General features: G+C 48.0%; 1 protein-coding gene across 1 annotated transcript in view; it reads left to right on the forward strand.

Annotated features, from left to right (window-relative positions):
• Positions 1-25,242, forward strand: part of hmcn2 (hemicentin 2) — a gene marked incomplete at both ends in the record, with an annotated part of 54,991 nt that overhangs the window by 12,450 nt on the left and 17,299 nt on the right. Inside the window, 52 exons of the mRNA XM_080532005.1 lie at positions 1,254-1,425; positions 1,548-1,654; positions 1,788-1,908; positions 1,992-2,255; positions 2,414-2,558; positions 2,934-3,055; positions 3,379-3,654; positions 4,221-4,362; positions 4,698-4,825; positions 5,611-5,724; positions 5,810-5,968; positions 6,170-6,382; positions 7,398-7,493; positions 7,683-7,810; positions 7,914-8,058; positions 8,387-8,499; positions 9,150-9,309; positions 9,528-9,687; positions 11,432-11,559; positions 11,736-11,987; positions 12,777-12,860; positions 14,743-14,934; positions 15,069-15,199; positions 15,377-15,524; positions 15,672-15,798; positions 16,017-16,174; positions 16,305-16,583; positions 16,694-16,833; positions 17,770-17,920; positions 18,017-18,244; positions 18,359-18,472; positions 18,607-18,794; positions 19,224-19,320; positions 19,464-19,622; positions 19,854-19,967; positions 20,090-20,286; positions 20,651-20,732; positions 20,873-21,004; positions 21,336-21,479; positions 21,630-21,789; positions 21,907-22,031; positions 22,147-22,330; positions 22,484-22,581; positions 22,774-23,052; positions 23,301-23,494; positions 23,609-23,690; positions 23,795-23,931; positions 24,063-24,204; positions 24,299-24,443; positions 24,551-24,678; positions 24,774-24,930; positions 25,043-25,164. Of these exons, the coding sequence (XP_080388131.1) occupies positions 1,254-1,425; positions 1,548-1,654; positions 1,788-1,908; positions 1,992-2,255; positions 2,414-2,558; positions 2,934-3,055; positions 3,379-3,654; positions 4,221-4,362; positions 4,698-4,825; positions 5,611-5,724; positions 5,810-5,968; positions 6,170-6,382; positions 7,398-7,493; positions 7,683-7,810; positions 7,914-8,058; positions 8,387-8,499; positions 9,150-9,309; positions 9,528-9,687; positions 11,432-11,559; positions 11,736-11,987; positions 12,777-12,860; positions 14,743-14,934; positions 15,069-15,199; positions 15,377-15,524; positions 15,672-15,798; positions 16,017-16,174; positions 16,305-16,583; positions 16,694-16,833; positions 17,770-17,920; positions 18,017-18,244; positions 18,359-18,472; positions 18,607-18,794; positions 19,224-19,320; positions 19,464-19,622; positions 19,854-19,967; positions 20,090-20,286; positions 20,651-20,732; positions 20,873-21,004; positions 21,336-21,479; positions 21,630-21,789; positions 21,907-22,031; positions 22,147-22,330; positions 22,484-22,581; positions 22,774-23,052; positions 23,301-23,494; positions 23,609-23,690; positions 23,795-23,931; positions 24,063-24,204; positions 24,299-24,443; positions 24,551-24,678; positions 24,774-24,930; positions 25,043-25,164 (7,963 nt within the window). The remainder of the gene's footprint in view (positions 1-1,253; positions 1,426-1,547; positions 1,655-1,787; positions 1,909-1,991; positions 2,256-2,413; positions 2,559-2,933; positions 3,056-3,378; positions 3,655-4,220; positions 4,363-4,697; positions 4,826-5,610; positions 5,725-5,809; positions 5,969-6,169; positions 6,383-7,397; positions 7,494-7,682; positions 7,811-7,913; positions 8,059-8,386; positions 8,500-9,149; positions 9,310-9,527; positions 9,688-11,431; positions 11,560-11,735; positions 11,988-12,776; positions 12,861-14,742; positions 14,935-15,068; positions 15,200-15,376; positions 15,525-15,671; positions 15,799-16,016; positions 16,175-16,304; positions 16,584-16,693; positions 16,834-17,769; positions 17,921-18,016; positions 18,245-18,358; positions 18,473-18,606; positions 18,795-19,223; positions 19,321-19,463; positions 19,623-19,853; positions 19,968-20,089; positions 20,287-20,650; positions 20,733-20,872; positions 21,005-21,335; positions 21,480-21,629; positions 21,790-21,906; positions 22,032-22,146; positions 22,331-22,483; positions 22,582-22,773; positions 23,053-23,300; positions 23,495-23,608; positions 23,691-23,794; positions 23,932-24,062; positions 24,205-24,298; positions 24,444-24,550; positions 24,679-24,773; positions 24,931-25,042; positions 25,165-25,242) is intronic.

A 25,242-nucleotide genomic window follows, 5' to 3' on the forward strand; every position in this document is an offset into this window, starting at 1 on the left:
AGGGGAGGCCTGCTAATTAAATTATCAAAGGCTTTGCTAGCTCCAAGTTTCTCCATTATTCCTAAATATACAAAGATGTGTTGAATTAACCCCAATTCTCTGAGGTGTTATGTTTTCAGTTTGTTTTAGTATTTTGTTATGGACACAATGTAAGCATAATGTCTGCACTCACGATTATGAGGTGACATTTCAATTTGTTTGATATTTTTCTTTCTGTGGAGGAAAAGAGACAATTATGTTTCTACCATATCATTACCCTCAGAATGATTTCACCCAGAGGGTCGAGTATACTCAAACATTGAAATTCTGCATGTCCAATCTTCGACAGTAATAGTCATAGAGGGAAATTATACTTGGTGATGATTGCTCCTGGAATTGAATGTAATCAGACCCTCCAGGGTTATTACAGTCAGGCAGGGGTTGGGGTCATTTTCTTCATGAGAAGTAGTAGATAATGACCCTCATTTCAGAGTGAATCCGCCACACTCCCAACACCCCCAATCCTCTCAGGCTACATTCTGCTATTTTAAGCCAAACCAATTTCACAGATAACACAGAGGCAACGGTTCAGCCATTGTTGTCTTTAATTGATGCTGCATATTGGACTTGTAGGAATATATCGGGGTATGCCTTCCTCAACCCCCCCCCACCCCACCACTCAGACTTGTCTAAAACCAGGAGAACAAAATCCTCTGATTCATTAAAGCTGAAGTGCAGGAAGATGGCTGTGTTTGACAGGCACTGGGCTTCCACTGTGAGAGAAACTCCTTGGGGAATTCATGCTTAAGAGTGCAGAAAACTGTATGTTATCATTTTGACAGTTAGGCTGTTTCACAATCCTTTTGTTTATTGAGGATCCTACTGAGACTGTTGCGATGAAAGAATGACCAGATAGACAAAGACCAGCTTGTGCTAGGGTGGACAGTTTGAGAGTGAGGTCAAAGGCATATCCATCCTGCTCTGTCCCTGTCTATTTGGGCTTCAAGAGAGGGTCTCTGACAGCGTGTCTATGAGAGAACCCAGGCAGCCACAGTCCTGTCAGTCCTCTAGCTGTGTCCTCTAGCTGTGTGCTGAGAAGATGATGATGATGATGATGATGATGATAATAATAATGATGATGATAATGATAAGTATGATGATGAGGGTGAAGATGATAATGATGAGTATGATGATGATTATGATGATGATGATGATGATGATGATGAAAATGAGGATGATATTGATGATGAGGTGATGTTCTCCTCTCTTGTCAGGTGCTAAAATGGGTGGAGGAGACGGTGCAGGCTCTGAAGGTCAACCTGTTGTCGTCTAACCACGACAGCGCTCAGGAGAACCAGTGGGAGGTGCCCTTTGACCCCAGCCTTAAAGAGGTCACCGTGTCACTCAGTGGTCCAGCCCCACAGATCGAGCTCAAAGATCCTTTCGGTACATCCTGTGTTCTTTATGTATCCTCTGAATAAATAACAAATAACATTGCATCATGAGTAAAAGATATCAATTATTGACTGATCCGATCTCTTTTTTGTGTTGTGTTTTTTATTGCTCAGGGCGGACTATTGGTGTGGAGCAGGGCCTCACAGAGCTACTGAATATTCCAAACTCAGCCCGTGTTGTCAATCTAAAGTTCCCCCGGACTGGAGCCTGGACTCTAAAAGTATGTGCTCCTAACATGTCTATATTCACCATTCATGCATCAGCATAATGTTGACAACAACAACATACAGTAATCATGAGATGAGATAACCCCTTCTGATTCACAATACATGAACTAAACCCTCTATGTCCAGGTGAGCTGTGGTGGCCGTCACACTCTGAGGGTAACAGGGGTCAGTAACCTGGACTTCCGGGCCGGTTTTTCCAGCATACCCGTTTCTGAGTTCAACCATACCAGGGAGAGACCCATCAAAGGTACTTTGTACAGTATGTGTGTAAGTGCACTGTGTGTACGTATTAGGTGCAATACAAACGGGTGGTCTCCTCTCATCTCTCAGGAGTTCCAGCCCATGTGTTGTTGAAGTGCACAGGACTGAAGCCCCCTGGTCAGATCAGTCACGTGGAGTTAGTGTCTGGATCTGGACGCTCCCTACGGACCCTCCCTGTGCCTCTGCCCTCTGACAGGGGCAGCCGAGGACTCTGGAGTATCCCAGAATTCCGTACTCCTTCCCAGAGCTTCTTCCTGAAGGTGATTGGGAAGGATGAGGAGGGTTACCGCTTCCAGAGGCTGTCTAGTGTCTCCTACACAAACATCATCCCAGGCAAGAACCGCTTCCATCACTCTCACCTCCTTATCTCAAACACAAACACTAGTTTGATGACCGTCTTGTCTCACACACAACACCAGTTTGATGACCTGATCTGACACACGACTCTATTTTGATGTATGACCTCTCGTCTCTGTTTCGCCCTGACACAGATCCTCCAGCAGTGAGCATGCCCAGTGTGGTGAAGGGCTTTTACATGCAGCCCGCTGTGATAGGCTGCTCTGTTAGGAGTGACGTTCCCTACAGGCTGAGATTCACCAGGAGTGGAGTAAATCTTGGGGAGGAAAAGTCCTTTCAGTGAGTCTCCTTGTTCTTATTTAACTTGATTTGACCTCCTCTTGGATGCCATAGCCATATGCACTCATTACCCGCTGTAAAACCACTAATTAGGTCATTCAGTGGGACAAAGTGCGCTGTTACCACTTACGAGGTCTGTAAAGCATTAGTGCTGACGGAGTCTGTTGCATTTTATCTGTGCATCAATCAGTCAACTGGTATACACAGTCAATGTTGTGTACATTACAAAATACGTATTGGATTGTGTCAACTTGAAAAATTTACAAAGTTTTTTCTTCTTTTTCATTCTGACACTCTGTTTTGAATGAAATGAAGAATAAGAATAGCCTGCTCCCATCAGAGTTCACCTGCCAGATAATTGTTGATGTATCGCAGGTCCTCTGCCAAAGCGTCATGGGAAATCGCCCAGGCTTCAGGTGAAGATGAGGGTCCGTATGAGTGTATCGCTCAGAGCAGTGCAGGGCTGGGACGTGCCCTTACACAGCTGACAGTGAGAGGTACGTCAGAACACACACTCACGCACGCACGCACACACACACACACACACACACACACACACACACACACACATACACACACACATACACATAAACTTGAGATCACAGAGCTAGTAAGGCTTTGAAAACCATTCCCAAAATTGTTATCATAGATTGATTATATGAAACCATTTAACAATTTTAATATAAACCACGTCATTCCAAATGTTTGCATTTACAATAAACTGTTTCTGTGCTGTTTGTTCAGTGCTGATAGTGGACACACGGTACACTGATAGTGTACTGTTTGCCTCTGTGTTGACTCTGTGTTTCCTATGAGACAGAGCCCCCTCCTGTGCTGAAGGCCCCTGTGAATGTTAGCTCGTCTGTGGGGGCCGTGGCTGTGCTGTCCTGCCAAGTGGAAGGCTCCATGCGCCACAACCTGACCTGGCAACGGAAGGGCCGTACCGTCCTGGCTCACACAGGGAGAGTGAGGCTTCTCCCAGACTCTTCTTCCCTGGAGATCAGCGAGGTGCAGCCCCAGGACGCTGGAGAGTACCAGTGTGTGGCCACCAACACCCAAGGAGACAGCAGAGTGACAGTGTGGCTGCTGGTTCCAGGTACAGTACCGTAGCTGTAGCACACCGCTCATCTGCTTAACCACTTAACTCACCGGGGCCTCATCCCTCCTCCCAGACACTGTCATCTGGTTTCCATTATTGCCCCAACCTTACCGCAAGAAGGATTTATCCACTTCTCCAGAAACGCTCCCAGTCAGAGCATGTTTCAAATCATCCAAATTAATGCAAGTTGAAAATTGCGGCTTCTATCGAGGAGGGGGGCATGGCCTCAGACGCTTGTAATGCGTTTGAAAAAAGGACCAAACAAATTTGAAACATGTCTCTCACTGTGAACCGCTGGTCATGACGTCAGACCCACACTGTTAATCATCCTGTGTCTCCGACTATCAGACGTTTACCAGAGCTTAGCCAAGACGAGTGGGCTCTTTAATAAATGACTTATCATAAAGCCATGACTGTGCAGTGAGTCACCAGCTCTTTCCTGTGGATGCTCTCTCTCTCTCTCTCTCTCTCTCTCTCTCTCTCTCTCTCTCTCTCTCTCTCTCTCTCTCTCTCTCTCTCTCTCTCTCTCTCTCTCTCTCTCTCTCTCTCTCTCTATTCCACAGAGGCCCCTTCTGTGGTAGTCCACTCCCTGAGCCAGGTCTTCACCAGGGGTGCGGAGGTCCGCCTCGTCTGCACCGCGTCCGGATCCCCCCCTCCTCTGCTCTTCTGGAGTCGTGGAAACATATTCCTCACTAATCGACCAAGGTGCAGGAACAGGAAGTCTCTACCCACTCTACAGCTCCAGAAGAGCAGCCTTAGATTTGCATTCTCCTTCAACCTCCCACTATGAATAGGCACATGTCACATCTTGTTTCTGTCTCCTTACAGTTACATCATGCAATTCAAAACCTTATTCCAAACGTTTTACATATGGCTGTTTATACATATTCAAAAGAAATCTGGCTCAAGGAATCCAAGAATCTCCCTGGCTTGGAATAGCAGTTTTGTGATGAATTTGACTTGAGACATCTGTGCTTGTCATCATGAAAGAATCAACAAACATGAATTCCCATGGCTGATGTCTGTCTTACATGATACAGGATGAACATATCCAAACATGGCGTCCTGACAATCAAAGAGGCCCTCCCAGAGGATGCTGGGAACTACACGTGCCTGGCGACCAACAAGGCTGGAACAGCCTCTCAGTCGTTGTCTCTCAGCTATGCAGGTGGGTGGGAGTGTGGCAGTGACATCTCTTCATTAGGTTGTGCTATAGTAGCTCTAAATACGCTATAAAGTATGTTTCCCGTTAAGATTCTGCTTCAACTTCAACTTTTCTGTTCTTAGTCACTCTTACCCGAGGCCGACATTTCTCAATTCAGAGTGAGGTGGTTTGATAGGGTTTCTGCCATCCCAATCATTTTTAAAGTGCTTTTGAATGTCTGAGTGATTCATGTTGTTTTGGATGTGCTAGCAGCTAGCTATGTCAAGCTCAGATTGACAGTGGCACATTTCACCCTGTCTTGCACAGTGGGTAGTTGCTTCCCTGTGTGGGTAGGGCTGACAGTCATCAGGATGCATTTTTAGCCTAGCTGTCAGAAAGAGCTTGACAGAGCTGCACTGATGGACCATGGTAGCTTCCCCATGGAGCCTGCTTTGGTTTTATACTCACTTTTGTCTGCCAGTGTCATTTTAAACAACACTGATCTGTCAAGACACCAAGAGCCTGGCAGGAAACATCATGTCATCCTTTCAGCTGTCCCTCTCTCCGCTCCTGTAGCGCCTGGCCCGTCTCTCTGTTGACGCACAAAGCGTGTGAAATGTCAGCTCTATATTTACCCCCTGTCTGGCCTGCTGCCCTGTCAATTGACAGAATTAAATAGAAATTATTTGTGCTATTATTGTCACGTAGGGCATTGTGAGCATGACTGTTGATTTGGTACATAATGCAAATCCTTTGATCCTGTTGAAAAGCTAAGCTCTATCTTGGGTTCCTCCTCACTCCTCCTACAGAGGTGCCCAGTATTTCCGTGGTGCAGCAGGTTGTCTTGGTGGCAGTTGGAGGGGTAGCAACTCTGCAGTGCAGAGCCACAGGCCTCCCACCTCCTCTGGTCCAATGGTTCAAAGGTAAATACATACTGATCACTTGTGTCATAAGTACAAACATTACACTGATAATTGTTATTCGAAAAATGGGTTCTGGCTTTTTCAGGTGATCTGCAAGTGAGCTCCATGCTTTTTGCTGAGCAGGACGCGCATCGCGGGACGCTGCAGATTCATGGGGTGCAGGAGATGGATGCCGGGGAGTACAGCTGTGTGGCTAGTAGCTCTGCTGGAACGTCCTCTGCTACTGTTATCCTGGAGGTTGGAGGTGAGACCAGCCAATTTAATCAGTTTTACTGTACTCAAACAATGGCACTTTCAGATTACTGGTAACAAAAAAATGGTATTGTACACTTTACTGTATATAGACCTAGCAGTCCAATTTGTACACCTACAGCCCAAAATTTTGGTTCTATCTCTATGAGTACATTATATTTGAGCAGCTTCTCCCATTCATTCTCCCACACAGCGGGCCCTCTATTCTCCCAGACGCCGGTCGACATCTCAGCAGGTGTGGGGGACAATGTCTCGCTTCCCTGTGTTGCCCGTGGTTTCCCGTTGCCAACAGTAACGTGGCGCAGAGAGGACGGGCGACCAATCGTCACTAAGGCAGGCAGCAGCAGCAGCAGCAGCGGCGGCGGTGGAGCTGTGCAGCTGGAGACAGGACGTCTCCTGATCCAGAGTGAGTCACACATCATACTCTCACCACCACCTCCACACTGACAGCCTGGCTCATTCAGGCACCTAACATAACCTCCGTTGAGCACGTCTCTAACGAGCATGGCTAGCATTCTTGGAATGAATAAATATAGAGGAGGTGGTGCTCTTCAGATCATATTTAGCAAACGTTTTCTTAAGAGTGTGAGTGTAACAGAATACAGCTGGCACTGGTGAATTATTACAGCGTCTCCCACTCTCCCCTTTCTACCTCAGTGAAGATTAGAGCGTTCAAGGACTAACTTAGGGAATCAGGGTTAAGTCGAGTGGAACTGGATGCTGTGGATCCCTTTTGGCCCATGACTTTGGCCTTGGCCTCAGAAAGACAGCATTTGCACAGCCAAGTTCCTCAATGTTTATAAGCTGTGTTATGTTTTATTGGAGAGGAACAGTAGGATTCGCATGGAGAAGTGGACCCCATCTGTGGCTACTGACCTGATTTGCTCGAAGTGCAGCAGATGGATCTGTCTTTACCTAGAATTGTTTAGAGTGACATAGTCCAGTTACCTCTTTATAAATGTGTCAGATGTGTGCATATTGTGCACACACGAGACCCTTCCCCGTCCCTGTTTACTCCTACAGTGCATGTGTTGACATCAACCATTTGGACATAGGCAATTCATCATAATATGTGTACATGCAGTGTATGGTTTGACAGAATGTAGACTGTGTTTGAGCCATGCAACCAGCTGTTCAACATTATACCTAATTCTATTCCTCACTATCTAAATAACTCAAATGACAATATAACAAAAACCCAACCAACACCCAGTAAACAAGTAAAACAGTATTGATGAAAAAAATATAATCAAAAGTTGTACTGTATATGCTTCGTCATCGGTTCTAAACCCTTCAACGCATTACCTTTACAGCCTACTGAGGCTCATAGCCTACTGAGGTTTGCATAAATCTGAACTTGATTATGAAAACTACTTTCTGTCAGCGTTGAGGGCTGTAAACATCCTAAGTTTCTCCCACAGGTGTCTGGCTGGATGATGATGGCCTGTATATTTGTGAGGCCAAGAACCAGTTTGGAGCCATCAGGACTGAAGCCAGAATCAGTGTCACTGGACTGGGTTAGTGCTGCACTCTTGCTTTTCCCCTCCCAGTAGATAACACCAGTACCTCACAGACCATGCAAAATATCCACGTCGATGCCTCTGCCCCTAACGGTTGAAATTGACCTGCACTATTTTCCCAGCTGCTGCTTTGTATTTCGGTCTGTCTGACTCATGTAATGGTATCTCCCCTGTCTTTGTCCACAGAGCTCCCTCTTTTGGCCCAGGGTCCCCCCATTCTCACCACTGTGATTGGTCAATCCCTTAGCATTCCCTGTATGCTATTGGATGGAATACCCCTACCCGACAGACACTGGACCCATAATAGAAAACCAGTGAGGATGGCCTTTTCTTTGTCTTCGAAAATGTGTTTTATCATTATGTATAACATAATAGTTCATGATATGATAACAACATCATCCATTACTTCGTCCATAGCTGCAACTGAGTGGTAGAGCCTTCCTCAGGAGTGATGGCAGTCTGCACATTGAGAGGGCAGTCCCAGAGGATGCTGGGACATATGTTTGCACAGCGGTGAATCTAGCTGGGTCGATGAACATATCTGTCAGCCTGGAGGTCCATGGTGAGAGGGCTTATTTACTCAACTCTCTCTACACAAGGGTACATTATAGAGTAGGTCTTCCAGAGAGCAGAGACTCATCTAGTTAGCCCAAGAATGTACTGACTCAGTATGGAAAACAACAACATCTTAAATGACTTGACCACCTGCTGTTATGGTTGGGAGAGTGATTAATTTACCGCATGCTTTGATGGATGCAGTATGGTTCGTAATCAAGTTGTAATGAAGAAATGCTCTGAACATTGATGCTGTTGACTAAGTCCAGTGACAATTCCGTGGCCCTGGTTGTCCATACCCAGTAGACAGCTGAAGTTGTGACCTACTTTCCCAGTGCCCCCGGAGATCAACGCTGGTCCTTACCACTACATAGCCAACGAGGGTGTGGCAGTCACCCTATCATGTGTGTCCAGCGGAGTTCCCAAGCCAACTGTTGTCTGGTCCAAGGTAGGATGCCACGCTTTTGATTTAGCTCGAAAGCTACTTTTCGCTAATGGCGGATTTGGCCCCATCCCACAGAACACGTGTGACAAATGACCATGTGTCAAATTGTGGAATTTCTCACATTCAAATCTAGTGGGGATTGCATTCACATTTTATGATTCATCCATCATAAGATTAATGACCATTATGATAATGTAAATCACCATGAAACGTATGCAACTTTATTGTATATTGTATATCATAGGGCTGTATCAGGGGAGTTTTTTTCCATAGCCGAGTACCATGCATTCTCAGATAAGTACACTAGAGTCAAGTAAATTTCTATTCTTGTCAGATGAAAGTGAGTCTGTAAAAGCCATCTTGTGTTCAAAGGGGAAGTATGTGCATAGCAGTGTGTGTGTGTGTGTGTGTGTGTGTGTGTGTGTGTGTGTGTGTGTGTGTGCGCGTGTCTGTGTCTGTGTGTGTGTGTGTGTGTGTGTGTGTGTGTCTGTGTCTGTGTGAGTCTGTGTCTGTGTCTGTGTCTGTGCATGCACATGCTAGAGAGAGAGAGTTTGGAGAGGGGGCACTATAATTACAGCAGACATCAGAAGTTAGGCTTTGAACCTTTGGTTTGTGCGTGTATCCGGGCTTCACACTGCCTGATGTGCCCCCAGGGAAGGGAGCCCCTGCCCAGGGACAGATCATCCCCCCAGTCAGACCCTGATGGGTACCTCCACATCCTCAACCCCACTGTAGAGGACGCTGGCATTTACATCTGCACAGCCACCAGTGCAGTGGGCTACTCCAGCCGGGAGATCCAACTCAGCGTCAACAGTAAGGAACTGAACATTTATATAGATACATAATAATACCTAATAATATACATAATTAGAATTTAGATTCGATTCGATTCGATTCGATTCAACTTTATTGTCAGTACAAGCACCAGACAACAAAATGCACATAAAGAGCTTGTGCCTGTGATTACAGCTAGTTGAATGGCAAAATAGAGGACCTTTCTCTTATAGTATCTTGTTTCCCTTTTCCCCCAGCCAAGCCTAAGATTGTAGGTGTGAGTGGTCTGGACAACACAGTGAAGATGGCTGCCGAGGTGGGTTCAGAGGTCATCCTCCCCTGTGACGTTCAGGGCAGTCCTTCTCCACTGGTCACATGGAGCAGGAACGGCCAGCCCATCCCACCAGTCACAGCCTGGTAAGTCTCATCTCATCTCCTCCCATTGCTTCAGCTCACACTGTAGCAACAATCCAGTGAACTGGAAAATAGTCCTTAAAAGACAAAGCATCTAGTCAATGTAGCCATACCAAGTCGGTTACCTTACCCGTGACTAACCCACTCCTTTTGCAAGGCTCTTTGATTGAAGCCGGCTGCTAGCCAAAGCGGGGCTCATTTAGTGGTGCCTTTTGAAGGCAGTCAGGCAGTAAGTCAGGCAGGCAGACGCAGCAGTCTGGCGTTGGGCTGTGTGTGCAGACGTATGGGACAGCCTCTCTCTGTGAGGAGGAACATCTGGTCCCACTGGACTCTCTCATCCCACTGTCTGTGGTGGCACTGTACAGACATGCAGGCTAACTGGGGACTGGACACCCCACAGTCTGGTTGCGAACAGACAACTGTGATGAGAACAAGACCCACCAGCCTTGACCAGACAGACCATCTGTCTCCGGAGAACTGGACATCGAGTGACAGGGGTTGAAAGTATTTGCGATTGTCTGGTTGACAGAGACTGGCTGGCCCATGTGGGGCTCGTTGTCTGGTCGAATGAGACTGGCTGGCTGTGGGGCCCGGAAGGAGAAACATGGGGGAGGGAGGGAGGGAGGGAGGAGAGGGGGAGGGTCGTGCTGGGAAGACGGGAGGAAACCCTGACAGCGGAAGAGAGAGACAGAAGTCCAGCCTGTTTGACGTTCAGGTCCCCTGTGGATCTCCTGTCATAAAATCACATGTTGATTCTTTACCAGGCCTGTCTGATGAGAATAACACACCTCCACCAACACCCCCCCCCCCCCCCCCCCTCGGGTCCCCCAGAGGAGTGTACACTCTGTGGTGAGCAGTGGTATTCAGGGGGGTTCATTCTCTCCCTCCAGGAGTCCTCCGTTCCAAGCCCAGCCGGTGTGAACAGAGGGAGCTGCTTGTTGAAATAACCCAGTCAGTGGGTGTTCAGAATGCTGCTTTCACACCACAGACCTGCTGTAGACAGAGAGCTAGCACAGCTGGAGATGAGAGGAGAGCAGACCCATGCTGGCTCGGGGGAGCTGCACTCAGCCCTCTCTGATTAGCCCAATTTGTCCAAGTCAATCTTTGTACACAGATGAGTTGACAGTGGAAGAATGGAGGGAAGATATATGGAGCTAAGAGGTCGAGTCATTTCTCCAGTGAGTGCGTTGGTCTTTTCTGGTGTAGATTGACCGCTGCAGAGTCAATGATGTATGCTACTTGTTCTCCAAGATCGGTTTTAAAGCAATAGGGGGGAGCTGAATCTTACAGCCACATGTGCAGTGTTGCAATAGCGAGGTCATTATGTTTGAGCTTGCTTCCTCTCAAATGAACATGTTATTGTTATCATTTGTTTAGCAGACACACTTATCTCAGATCAATCTCAGAGCTTTGTTTATATTTCTGCATATTATCCATTTATACAGCTGCACAGCTACTGAAGCAAATCAGGTTATGGCTTTATGTCTATGGATTTATAACTTTTCAGTTACATTTTTTTTTTTTTTACAAAAGTCATAAAACACACGTTCACCACAGACACAGACACAGCTACACACACACACACACACACACACACACACAGCTACACACACACACACACACACAGCTACACACACACACACACACACACACACACACGCACAAACTCACACACGCACAAACTCACCTCCCTCATACAAACCAAAAAGTTGTTTTCTTCATCCCCTGACCCCTGACCCTTCCCCAGGTTCACCGTGCTGCCTTCTGGCTCTCTGAAGATCACTGATGTTCGACTAATTGATAGTAAACTTTACACCTGCACTGCAGCAAACCCAGCAGGGAATGTGTCTCTCAACTACAATGTACACATACAAGGTATCTCTTTATGATTCACACTCTATTGACGTTCTCAGAATTTTATATCAATGAGAATTGTTCACTTTGTTTTTTTACGATGCTGTCATGCTGCTACAATATCTGGAGATGCATTTAACACCAAGTATGCTAGATCTAGAGACAGAAATATTGTTTGTTTCTTGTTTGTTTGTCAGCCAAGCCCAGGATTCAGACTGGGCCCTCCTTGCTGAAGGCTCTGATTGGTCAGACGGTGACTCTGCCGTGTGTGGTTCAGGGGGAGCCCAGTCCTGAGCGCAGCTGGTACCACAACGGACTTCCTGTTGGAGCCGGGGATCCTGCAGCCCTCAGGATCCACAGGGTCAGCCTTTCTGATCAGGGCACCTACAACTGTGTGGCCAAGAACAGTGCTGGACAGGACACCATGGAGCTCAACCTGGTGGTGCTAGGTGAGCTTCTGAAATATAGCTTCACCCTCCCAATGTGCCGCCATTTATCCATTCATCAGTCGATGCTCAACCCCATGAATACAGCTAGGATGGAAAATTGCATAATAGACCAAAAAAAACATAAATCATTCCATATTGAAAAAAAACTCCATACAGCAAGTTATGCTTACAGCTATTCCCATAGCTGCTATTTTCCACCTTTATATGGACAAATAAGAGCAAACTGCCTCAGTTCAAGGACATAGTATGATCTCAGTCTTTGGAGGTGGATTCTTTGGAAGTGTCTCCACGCTCACAGTAAAAGAAGCCCTATATGCCTCTTTATCTGGCCAGTGTGTGGATCAGTCTGTTTGTGGGTGTTAGGGGTTGATTGAGCTGCTCTTTGACCCTAAAGGTCACTGCTGGCTGAGGCATGGGTTAGGGGATGTCAAAGCTTAAAGTTAACGAGCATGTAGGGGCCACAGAAGACATGACTCACATTGTCAGGGCAAATAAAACAGAAAAGTTCTTCTCACCCCTAGGATTAACCCTTTCACCCATGCTTTGCCTAAGGCTAAAATTGACTCTAGATGAACCTTATCTCTCAATGTCACTCTTTACACAGGTCTTAGATGTTACACAATACACCCCCAGCAGACCTACAGAAGCCCTCATTCCAAACTCTACACCTATACAACCTATGATGCTAAATAAACCCTGTATCTAATCCATCATGCAGTCGTCCTAATGCTATTATTTCTTTCCTAATACCCCTTTTGCTCCTTCACACTGAACCTATTCTGATTCCAGAGGCTCCGTCTTTCGCCCAGGCTGGAGATGCCATAATGGAGAAAGTGGCTAGCAGCAAGGTCACCATCCCCTGCCCTGCTGAAGGTAGGACAAGATTTATGGATCAGTTACGGGAAACAGACAGAACTAGTCGTCAGGCAATTTACGGTCTGACCATAGCAAACAGTTCCACTGGACCCTGTTTCCGTTCAGTTTTGAGGAAACCTTTTTGTTTCATCACTCCCAGAGAAAGCTGCGAGGGAAAAGTAGGACAAAGCGGTGGATTTGCACCTTCAAAGCATTACTGTTATATCCAGAGGCTTTTAGTTGTCAAAGCTGTGGGAAAAATGTGTTTCGTAATACCCCTGCTGCCACCCTTTCATTCTGTGGTGCCACATTTATCTGTGGCTCTCAGCATGCTTGAGAAAGCTAACGATCTTATCAAAAGATACGCTTACAGTAGGTATGTGTGTGTGTGTGTGTGTGTGTGTGTGTGTGTGACGGTACACTGTTTCATGTTTTTAAGCCCATCGAACTTCTCTCTGACAGCATGTAAATAGGTGTTGTTTGTATGGAAACATGCCATGGTAACGGGGCATGTTTGAGAAGGTGAGGAGTGGGGCTAATGTGGAGCAACAGCTGGAACATCATTCTCCCTGCTGCCTCTCCGGGGCCCGGGCCACATCTGCTTTCCTCTGTGAGGGGGCCTGCTGGGAGAGGAATCCTAATTACAGGCTGCTGTTGGCAGATAATAGACAGTGATGTCTGGGGTGCTGCAGCTCCACCACGGAGCAGGGGAGAACGAGCGGCTCCTCTAGCCCTTCCTGGAGAGCCCAGCCCAGCCAGGCAGGAAGACAGGCCCTCTCGTAGAGCACACACAGGGGTGCTCTCTCAGTCACAGCCCCCAGGCAGCACTATGAGACTCCAAGGAAACAATGGCTTGTCACTGATTGTTTCATAGAGATGTGTGCCGTATTGAGGGATGGGATGATGAAAGAGGGCTCTGGCATAAGGAGATGATTGTGTTTTGCGAACATAGCCTATAACAGTAGACGTAGTTGTTTAAAAACACATGGAAGAGATCGTTGGAGGGCTTCGTGAAGCCAAACAAATAAATGCAAAGTCTTTAATGAGATCTTTTAACATCTAAACAGAACATCTGTACACGTTTCCTCCCCAGCAATGAGATAATAAATTCGAGTCAGTCTTCTAAACTGTAAACATGTGTTCCACGTGGGACCGGCTGATAACATTACCTTTGGTTCCTCTCTGTCCCGTGAGTTTAGTATTTTTGGACTGAGGTTGAGATGAAATGTGTGTTTAAGTTCCACAGCCTCTTCCGTGGTGTTTGGATAAGCAGTGGGTCTGTAAATAGAGATGGGATAGGGTTTGCGCTCCATGCAGGAAGCTGAACTGGATGTCCACGGCTTTGTCGGACACAGACCTGGAACTGGGCTATGGGCTAAAGGGGGTGTCCCCTAACCCCTCTCCATCCCCGCCCCCCTCCACCCCCCCGCTCCTGGCCCTTTTTCCACACAGTAAAGCTCCCAGCACATCTGTTTTTGGCTCCTGGGTGTACACATCAATGCTTTGAACTACTGTCCCAACCACTCCTACACTATTCTTACTGTCCAAGACTCTCACCTCTGATTCCAGTCATAAATCTTGACGCTAGCACTTTAAATCAGGCATCTACCAACATATTGTGTTTGGCATTTATGTGTTATGTACTCTGACCTTGAAGTATCCCAGCTCACCGACCGATAGGGCTCTCAGTATCCCTTTGGCACGGTTTCCTCCGCCTGCTGTCCAATAGATACAGTTAATGTAGGGCCTGCTTTTTCCAGTCTGGGCGGCTTGCCAATTCAGGCCTTCTGTAGGGACAGGACTACGTTTTATTTCTGTCAGCTATGATGGATAAAGCCCATTTAAAGGCTTCCTTAGGGCCATTCACTCCACCCTCCCTGTCCTCCCTCTACTCCTGCAGGTTCACCCCCTCCCAAGGTGCGTTGGTTCAAGAACGGTCTGGAGATACATCCAGACCAATCAGAGCTCAGTGTGACACACGACGGGTCCCTCGTGATTGGCTCAGCATCTGCCAGTCATAGCGGGGACTTCAAGTGTGTGGCGACTAATGAGGCGGGCTCTGTTGAGCGAAAGACCCGTCTGAAAGTGAATGGTGAGATACAACTCCCATTCTTCATCAAGACCTGATTTCATTTAATGATCTTTAGAGACTGTGTGGTGTTGATGAATTATAGCATAGATTTTCCACCATAGCATTTAATTAAGATTTTTTTTAAAACTCTCAAGTTCCCCCTGAGATCCAGGATGATGGCCAGCCCCTGAACCTGACTGTCACCCTGAAGCAGCCTCTCACTCTGGGCTGTGATGCCTTTGGCATCCCCTCTCCCATGATCACTTGGACTAAAGATAGCCGTCCTGTAAGTCACCTACTAGTCATTCAAACAGGGAAACAAAATTCACAAGTTCCTTTGTACCTGAAACATGCCTATAATAACCTCAATGTGATGACAATGACACCTAGTGGCCACTTAGTCAATTACCATCTAAAACTGTTTATAGAGTAGTAAGAATCCATTATGTTCGGCTGTGTGTAGGTTCTGGAAACTACTGGAGTGTACCAACAGAATGGGAATAGACTTCTGAGGATCTACCGGGTCCAGGCAGATCATGCTGGCCAGTTCTCCTGTACAGCCCGCAACTCAGCCGGGGAGGCCCGGAGAAACTATCACATTGTTGTACAAGGTGAGCTCATATACCATAGTGTAGCATAGTCGTTTTAAGCTGCATAAAAGTGGGATCCTTGTTGATTTAATGTCTCTTTTTATCTGAATGGCCAAAATGAAGTTCATTTCCTGTGTGTGTGTGTGTGTGTGTGTGTGTGTGTGTCAGCTCCACCAGTTATCTCAGGGACGTCCAGGATACAGGAACTGGCAGTTGTGGTTGGACAGGAAGTGGAGTTCCAGTGTCGTGTCAGCGGGCGTCCAGCTCCTAAAGTGGAATGGAGCCGGGATGGAGAGTGAGTTAACAGAAAAGGAGCTAATGTACACACATTTGAATACTTTATTTGGTTCCACAAATCATATTACACAAACAGACACACACGCGCACGCACGCACGCACACACACACACACACACACACACACACACACACACACACACACACACACACACACACAGTGTCTGAAACACAAGTATCTCACACACACAATCGCTCCTCTCTCTCCTCTCTAAAGAGTGCTGTCCAGGGATGGGGATCCCCATGTGGAGTTTCTTGAGCAGGGCCAGGTGTTGAAGGTGAAGTCAGTCAGACTGAGGGACCAGGGCCTGTACCAGTGCCTGGCCAGTAACAACGCAGGGACACAGATGCGCCAGTTCAGACTTACTGTGCAAGGTAATGCTCCCTTGTCCCCTAATACTAACAACCCAGAAATACATGCTCATTATGTTCCTATGTGAACATTAATGGTTACACTATTCCTCTTCTCTCCTCATCCTCCGTCTCTCTCTGTGTCTCTCTCCAGCTCCCCCCATCATCAGGGGTCCCAGTGAGACATCAGAGGTGTCGGTGGTGCTGGGCTTCCCCACGGTGCTGCCCTGTGATGTAGAGGGCTACCCCATGCCCAGTATCACCTGGCTGAAGGACAACCTGCCCATCGTGTCCAGTCCCCAGCTCACCTACACCCGGGGTGGGCAGGCCCTGAGGCTGGGGGCAGCACAGGGAGACAGCGCAGGTCTCTACACCTGCCGTGCCAGCAACCCAACTGGAACCGCCCTCAAACACTACACACTCAGTGTTCTGGGTAAGGGGACACAGGCAGGCATGAGGAAGAGTCTGGTCTTACTTGAGGAAAATGTAGGTTTACTCTTGACAAACGTTATAGCACAATACATTGTGACTGTCTCTGATCAGTTCCCCCACAGATTGAGGGAGGGGACTCCCTGACTTTCGGCGGTCGACAAGAGAAAGTGCGCATCAATGGCACCATGACCCTCTCCTGTTTGGCCAAAGGCTTCCCTGATCCCAAGACCCAGTGGTTCAAAGATGGACAGGTTGGTGTGTGTGTGTTTCTTCTATGCTTTCATTCAGTGGCATAATTTCTGTCAACATACTGTGGTGACCACCACGTAGACCCGGTAAACACACCACCCAGACAGGAGACAACACAGCGCTAAAGTTTCAATTTCTCAATTCCTCTCGGGGGGACACTCCGGTGTCCCGTCTCCGGGCTCCGGGGGGTATTTGGGCAGAGGGGCTGGTCGCTCCGCTATCGGCAGGCGGGCTCGCGCTCTCCCTACTCCCGGCTCTCTCTTTACTGTGGGAAACAAGACATACAATTAATCCCACCAGGCATTGATATTATCCGCCGTACCACGGCCTTCACCCATACGCGTGTCGTCGCGTAGCCTCTCGCTCCCTTTCTGACGCCTCCGCCTCCGCTTATCATTCCTCCACCCGTTCACGTCGCAGGTGCTCCGCATTCCCGTAACGAGCCCTCGACCTGATGGAGTGATGTGCACCAGCCGGGTGTGATGGGCGTAGACTCCGTTAATGACACGGCCCCTTAATCTATGCGGCCGCTGTCCAGGGTGCTGAAGGCCAGGTATACCCGGGGCTGCGTGCGGGTCACCACAATACGTATACACTCACTGAACACTTTATTAGGAACACCTGTACACCTTCTCATTCATTCAAGTGGTGTAATGGTGTGAGGAATGTTTTCTTGGCACACTTTGGGCCTGTTAATACCATGGTAGATTTACAGCTTGAAAATGCACCTGACAAATCTGCAGGAATTGCGTGATGCAATCATGTTATCATGGACCAGAATCTCCAAGGAATGTTTCCAACATCTTGTGGAATCAATGCCATGAAGAATTCAGGCAGTTTTGAGAGCAAAGGGAGGCTCTACCCAGTATTAGTATAGTGTTCCTAATAAAGCGTTCGCTGAGTGTAACTCAGATGTTGTTGTCCCTGCATTTTCCTAGTTGCTGACTGGTAACTCCCATGCTGGTCTTCGTGAGGATGGTAACCTCCTTCACATAGAGAATGCCCAGCTGTCACACGAGGGACAGTACACATGTGTGGTCACCAACACTGCAGGAGAGGACAAGAGAGACTTCCATATCACTATTCAGGGTCAGTGTCCATTTGCGGAAAGTGGTTTAGTTAGATACCTCAGCCATTCTAAGACATGTTGATGTATGTGATACTGACTAAACATTTTCTCTCCAGTCCCTCCCATATTCTATCGGGTCAACAACGGCGCTGCAGCCTGGGGTCTGGGAGAGGAAGAGGAAGAGGGAGGGGACAGAGATGAGATGATGACAGAGAGAAAGGAGGTGGTCCTAGGACATCCCATCAGCCTCTCCTGTGAGAGTAATGCCATCCCCCCGCCCCGCCTCAGTTGGTACAGAGAGGGACGCAAACTCTCCATCGCTGATGGAGTGGTACTACTTCCAGGTGAGAGAGGCGGGGGTCGGACTTCCTGTTAGGGTACCAGTTTAACCAGCATTACATTTGTAATCAGTGTAGCAGTAAGTACGTTGGGACGCTATGTGGTTGTTTTCCCCTCAGGTGGGCAGGTGCTACAGATCCCACGTGTGCAGAAGGAGGATGCTGGGAAATATACGTGCCAGGCAGTGAACGAAGCAGGGGAGGACCGAATGCACTTTGAGTTGGAGGTGCTGGGTAGGCCTGCTTGAATGAGTCCCTGTGATCCTAGAGATTCATCACTCAGAATGAGTCTTCATAGACTGAAACTGAAATCTATGGCAAAATGTAAGAATGTGTTTTTCTGATCCTGATCTGTCTTCTTTGCCCAGTTCCCCCTGTGATTACCGGCCTGTCGGACGAGTTCATGGAGGAGATAGGAGCGGTGGTGAACAGCACAGTGGCTCTCCACTGTGACGTGACCGGTCACCCAGTACCAGCCATCTCCTGGCTGAAGGACGGCGTGCCGCTGCATACAGGGACACACCACCTCATCAGTGAGGACGGGGGTCAGCTCCAGGTCAGGATCCCCTAGACTAGAGTGGTACATTGCTATGTTCAGCGTCAGGACTGCTCTTGCCCGACCGTGATTTCATACAGCATGCAGGTGTCGCTCATAGGATTTGTCAAAGTTTGCGTGTCTATAATATGTGACAGCAGCTGGTGAAAGCGGGAACAAGTCGACAACCAATCAAAATGTTCAGACTTTTATTCCGAAACATTTTAATACATTTCAACGTTACTGAAAATCATTGCAATGCAACTATGTAGTAGTGGGGATTACTCACTGAATCCATTGCATTGCAATATTTTGGCTTGACTAGCGAGTGAAATTTACGTTGAAATGTATTTACACTTAAAATAGATTAAAAGACCGAACATTTTGATTGGTTGCCGACTTGTTCCCGCTTTCACCAGCTGTCACATATGATATTCCTCTGTCTTTCAGATCCTCAGTGTGCAAGTCTCAGACATGGCTGGCTACCTGTGTGTGGCTGAGAACAAAGTCGGCACAGTTGAAAAACTCTTCAGTCTCACAGTACAAGGTAAAAGATTCATATCTATTTATATCACAATCTTGGTTGTATCACAATGTTATTACACCATAATCAGAGGATTATTTCTATTCACTCCAGAGGTTTAGAGAAACTGAATATGTGTGAGAGTGAGCTGATGTCTTCCTCTCCAGTTCCCCCGAGGATGGTTGGCCAGAAGGAGGAGGTGAATGTGATTGAGGGTCACTCGGTGTCCCTGCTGTGTGACGTCCAGGCTTACCCTCCTCCAGAGATCACATGGACCAGAGACGGACAGATCCTTCAGTTCAGCACCGGCATCCACATCCTGCCAGGTCAGAGCTGCCCCTCCACGCACACACACACATGCACGCACACACGCGTGCACACACTGGCTACAACACTCACTGCAGAGCTTGCAGTTCACTCTAATGGCCAATCAAGAACAATCAAAGCAATCCACATTCATAATTGGATTTGCCTTTCATTTGTCTAGTCATTCGAGACTCATTCCTTATTTTTTTATTACCATAACTGTATAATGACTTGTTTATTGTGGTTTGTAGGAGGTCAGATGCTGCAGCTGCCTCGGGCCAGAGTGGAAGACGCAGGACAGTATGTCTGCACTGCCACCAACTCAGCAGGCCAGGACCAGAAGAGCATCCTGCTCAGTGTCTATGGTAACAAACACTCACCGTAGACTCCTTGCTCTCTGGTGTCCCTCTACACAACATCTACTGTACATAGGCCTCATAGACCCTACTGACATTATCTCCTCCTGTGTTCCTACTGCGTCCAACAGTCATGCCAACGTTGACGCCCCGCCTTGACACTGAGTCAGAGGTCGTGACCCCTCAGGTTGGCTCGTCTGTCGCTCTACGCTGTGAAGCTCGGGGTTCTCCCGAGCCTGAGGTCACCTGGTACAGGAATGGGCTGCAGCTGGCCCAGGGGAACGGACTGAGGATTGACCACCAGCAGCTGGAGATCCTAGGAGTACAGGTAGGCCTATAGTACTGACTCTCTTATTACCTTCACTTGGTTTCACGTATACTACACCTCAGCAAGGCCCACCCGATTAAAAGTTATGTGTTTTTTTTCTTCTGAATTGTTGGTATTCCGGCAACGTGTTTGAATGTTTAATGTTATATTTGTATTTACTGTGAGTCCATATACTGTGTCTAGCACGGCAGCCCAACCCGACCCGTCGGCCCCTGTCCACCCAAGGTGTTGGTTCTGGCGCCGGCCTGCACCTCAGGCTTTACCATTGATCAATGATAGTCCGAGGGTTAATCTACTGTTTCATAGATCAAAGAAAAAAAAACATTGTTTTGATGTTCTCTGCTGTCTTGTCTTTGGCCAATAGGTGGCTGATGGTGGGATATACACCTGCAGGGTGTCCAATGTGGCTGGACAGGTGGACAGGACATTTAGGTTGACCGTACATGGTGAGATTTGCCATATGTACTTATTTGAATTCTTCTTACATGGTATAATGTTGCTGCCACATTAGAATAAAAGGATCTCATTGTCACTCTTTCGCTGTCACAGTATAACAGAGGATCTCATTGTCACCTTCCCTCCTCAGTTCCCCCTGTCTTGGATGGGCCTCTCCATGAGTCACTCACCCAGACCCTGGGCTCCCATGTCACCTTGCTGTGTGAGGCCACTGGGGTACCTATACCCAGTGTTACTTGGCTGAAGGATGGCACCCCTATTGGTGAGGGGATGGAAGTGCAATAACATAAATGCCTCTTTTACAACATCTTTTCTTTTTTCTTTTTCTTTTTTACTAATATGAACCTAGTTATGACACCACTGGCTAACATGTATTTAAGTGTTTGAATGTCTGACCTCCAGGGGGGTATTCCATCAATGTCGCAAGAAAATCTAGGCTTATTTTGATAAATCTCGCGAGACTTACCAAAATAAGCCTGGATTTTTGTATTAGTCTTGTGAGACTTATCAGAATAAGCCTGTATTTTCCATTAGGGACATTGTTGGAATACCCCCCTGGTCTAGCCACAGCTCTGTTGTTATTGTCTGCGTAGAGAGCAGTCTGCAGTGGCAGTGGTCAGTACGAGGCAGCAGACTGGAGCTGGGTCCCCTCACCCTCGCTCATGCTGGCACATACACCTGTGTGGCCAAGAGCATAGAGGGGCAGACACAAAAGGACTACACTCTCGATGTGCAAGGTAAAAACAATCATCTACTGAATCCCATCCCCCTCCACACACACACACACACACACACACACACACACAGCACAATAAAAGAGAGCGTATTTGTAGTATATTTTTCTCAGTGGATTTTTATCCACATTCAGTCATAGTGCTTTGTTTCAGTGTCGCCCACCATCTTGGACTCTGACCACCCATCTGAACTGAGTGCCCCGCTGGGAGAGGAGCTGACCCTGGAGTGCAGAGTGACTGGGACCCCCACGCCCCACCTGAGCTGGCTTAAGAACGGAGACACTCTGAAGGGAATGGCCAATGAACACATCGAGTGAGTCCCTCTCTCCCTAAAGTCTCCTGTCTACATTCTATGACCGTGTCAGTGTTACACTGGGAGCTACAGTATCACTGATATAGTATGTTTGTGTCCTCTGTGTCTGTGTTACAGCCTATCCCCTGATGGCAGCACTCTAACCCTGCTACGGCTGAGGCCAGAGGACTCTGGGACGTACACCTGCCTGGCTGTCAGCCCTGCTGGCCAGGAGAGCAAGATCTTCACCCTCTTTGTCTTAGGTCAGTTGTCTACAATCTGCCAGTTGGAAAAGAGAATCAAAATGTCCTGTGTCTCTCTGAGCTCTACAGCGGCCCTCCAAGACTGTTCATCTGAGTATTGTGCTCTACCCCACAGTGCCTCCTTCTATCTCGGGTGAGACCAGTGCCCCCAGGGAGGTGCAGACAACCCAGGACAGTGTGGTGACCCTGGAGTGCCAAGCAGCGGGCAACCCGCCACCGCAGATCAGCTGGCTGAGGAATGGACACCCCCTGTTCCTCTCTCCTCGTACCCGACTCCTCTCTGCAGACACTGTGCTCAGGTCAGAGTTCAGATTCATGTATGCACTAAAATATCAGGTTAGGTTGCTCTCTCTCAAAAACTGCCTAAATGAAATAGTGGAGAGAATAATGTAGTTATTGTGCTTCAAGTGTGATAAAAATGTGTGTGTGTGTGTGTGCGTGTGCGTGTGTAGGATCTCCCCGGTGCAGCTGTCAGACGCAGGGGTCTACACGTGTGTGGCACGCAGTCGCGCTGGTCTGGCGGAGCTCAGCTTTGACGTCCAGGTCCAAGGTACCACCTACCTTACCCCACCTCTCAAATGCGCTCACCAAGGAGAGGGCTCTAAAGTGCCAATAGCCACTCTACTCCAGCTCTCTCTCCTCTTCTGACATTTGTGTGTGTGTCTCTCTGTGTGTCTGTCTGTCTGTCTGTGTGTCTGTCTGTCTGTCTGTGTTTCTGTCTGTCTGTCTGTCTCTGGCTCAGTGCCTCCAGCTGTTGACCACGTGGAGCCTGTGGAGCCCGTAACAGTGGTGCAGGGGTCCCTGGTGACGCTGACCTGCGAGGCCCGCGGTGTCCCCCCTCCCTCTCTGACCTGGCTGAAGGACGGCCAGCCCCTGTCCCTGCACCGCAACCTGCTGCTGGACGGCCAGGAGACCAGACTGCAGCTGCCTGACGTGGCTGTCTCTGATGAAGGCCTTTACAGCTGTGTGGCCAGCAACCAGGCTGGCAGCAGCACCAAGGGTTTCAACCTCACTGTGCTCGGTGAACAGACACATCAAACACACTCTCCATCTAACCCCACACATACCCAGATACCTGACACATCACACACACTCTCTGTGCACATACTATATATGTATATATCCATATATATATACAGTATATACTGTATATAAACACTGATAAGGAGTTATAAGCAAAGTTCTCCTGGAGCAATAAAAGAGGGACAGGTCATGCCATTTTACTGTCTGTGTGGCTCTGTGTAACATCATCTTGTTTATCTGCTACAGAGCCTCCGAAGATCTCCATCTACAGCACCCCAGAGGAGCTGACAGTGGCAGTGAACAGCGGCCTGGAGCTGGAATGCTCTGCTGAGGGAGTCCCCCCTCCTACCCTGAGCTGGCTCAAGGATGGACGCCCCCTAGAGGGAGATAGTGAGATAGTGCAGGAGGATGGACACTTCATCAGGATCAGTAAAGTGCAGGTAGAAATCACAAACCTCATATGCAGTATTTAGTCAATAGACATACCTCATAGCTGTGTTTTGGAAAGCATCAGAGGACATAAGGATATAACAGGGTTATATGTCTGTTACCAGGTCGAAGACGGAGGTCTCTACACCTGTCTGGCCAGCAGCCCAGCAGGGGAGGACGCAAGGAACCACTGGGTCCGTGTTCAAGGTGACGAACGCTTTCCTAGCCTATTCGGTTGACCCTACCAGTACATAACAAAGACATTTGAAAGTCACCCCAATCTTCAATGGTTGTGTGTCTCTTTGTCCCAGTTCCCCCGACCCTTCTTGGCTCCGGTGATGTGAGAGCAGTGTCAGTCCCATCCCAAGGACACTTGACTCTGGAGTGCCAGGCTGACAGCGACCCGCCGCCTGAGATTGAGTGGTACAAGGACGACGTCAAACTACAGGTTAGCCTGGAGGCAATGGAAACAGAGGGTGCCCAGCCCAGTGCTGACACGAATCCCATAGGGTTGGGTGTCATACAATGTGACTCACCCTACTCTCTCTCTCTCTCTCTCTCTCTCTCTCTTCCTGTCAGCTCGGGAGTCGTATCCAGAGCCTGGCAGGTGGTCAGTACCTGGAGATCCAGGATGTCAGGCCTCAAGACAGTGGGCACTACAGCTGTGTGGTGACCAACATGGCAGGGAGCACCAGCCTCTTCTTCACAGTGGAGATCCTCTGTAAGTTACCGAAAACGTTATTGGAACAATTTGCAGATGAGGTTGAGAAACGTTGAGAAAAAACGTTCTGAAAAATTCTGTTTTTGCCCTCCAGTGCCTCCGGTCATCCGAGAGAGCAGTTCTGTGGTCACAGCTCACATCAGTCAGGATGCAGTCCTGCCCTGTGAAGTGGAAGGAGACTCCTCCCCTACAGTTATGTGGAGGAAAGATGGCATCCCTGTAGGTCCTGACAACAACAGGTACGGTCAGGTAGCTTTTCTAATACCCCCCCTCACATTTAGCATAATTTGACATACTTTATAGTACTGTGAATGTGTTGATAGCTGATTAAGTGTGTGTGGTTCAGGTTCACCAAGCTATCCGAGGGCTCCCTGCATGTAAAGGAGGTTCAGCTGACTGACGCTGGGCGGTACTACTGCACAGTGTCTAATCAGGCAGGCTCAGATCACCGCGGTATGGACCTGCGCGTGTTCGGTAAATACAACTCCATGGAATGCAGTTTCACGCCATCAGCCATTGGAATTCGGTTGTATGTCGTTCCTTACAACGTGAATTGTGTGTACCTATAGTGGGTCCCTCAATCAGCCCTGGTCCGTTCAACGTGACAGTGACTACAGGGATGAGAACTGTGCTGAGCTGTGAAACCACGGGCATACCTGCACCTAAAGTCTTCTGGAAGAGAAACGGAACTCCCCTAGATCTCAACCAGCAGCCTGGGGCATATAGGTAAATAGGCAGCAATGAACTATGTGATATAGAAATCTGAGACCTTAAACATCAACATCTAAGGGGATTCATACAGAGTGTAATTTCATGTGTTTTATTGGTTGGCTTCAAGGTTACTTTCCTCTGGATCGCTGGTTATTTCTTCCCCATCCAATCAGGATGAGGGATACTTTGAATGCACTGCAGCCAATGAGGTTGGAGAGGAGCGCAGGGTCATTGAGGTCATCTTGCAAGGTACTTGGCTTTGGCATGTTCATCAGCAGTTTATCAATCTGAGAGGAAACAAACTGAAATGTCTCCCCTTTTGGTTTT

This window comes from Nansenia antarctica (genome assembly GCF_963989245.1).
Source record: "Nansenia antarctica genome assembly, chromosome: 5".
Taxonomy (NCBI): Eukaryota; Metazoa; Chordata; class Actinopteri; order Argentiniformes; family Microstomatidae; genus Nansenia; species Nansenia antarctica.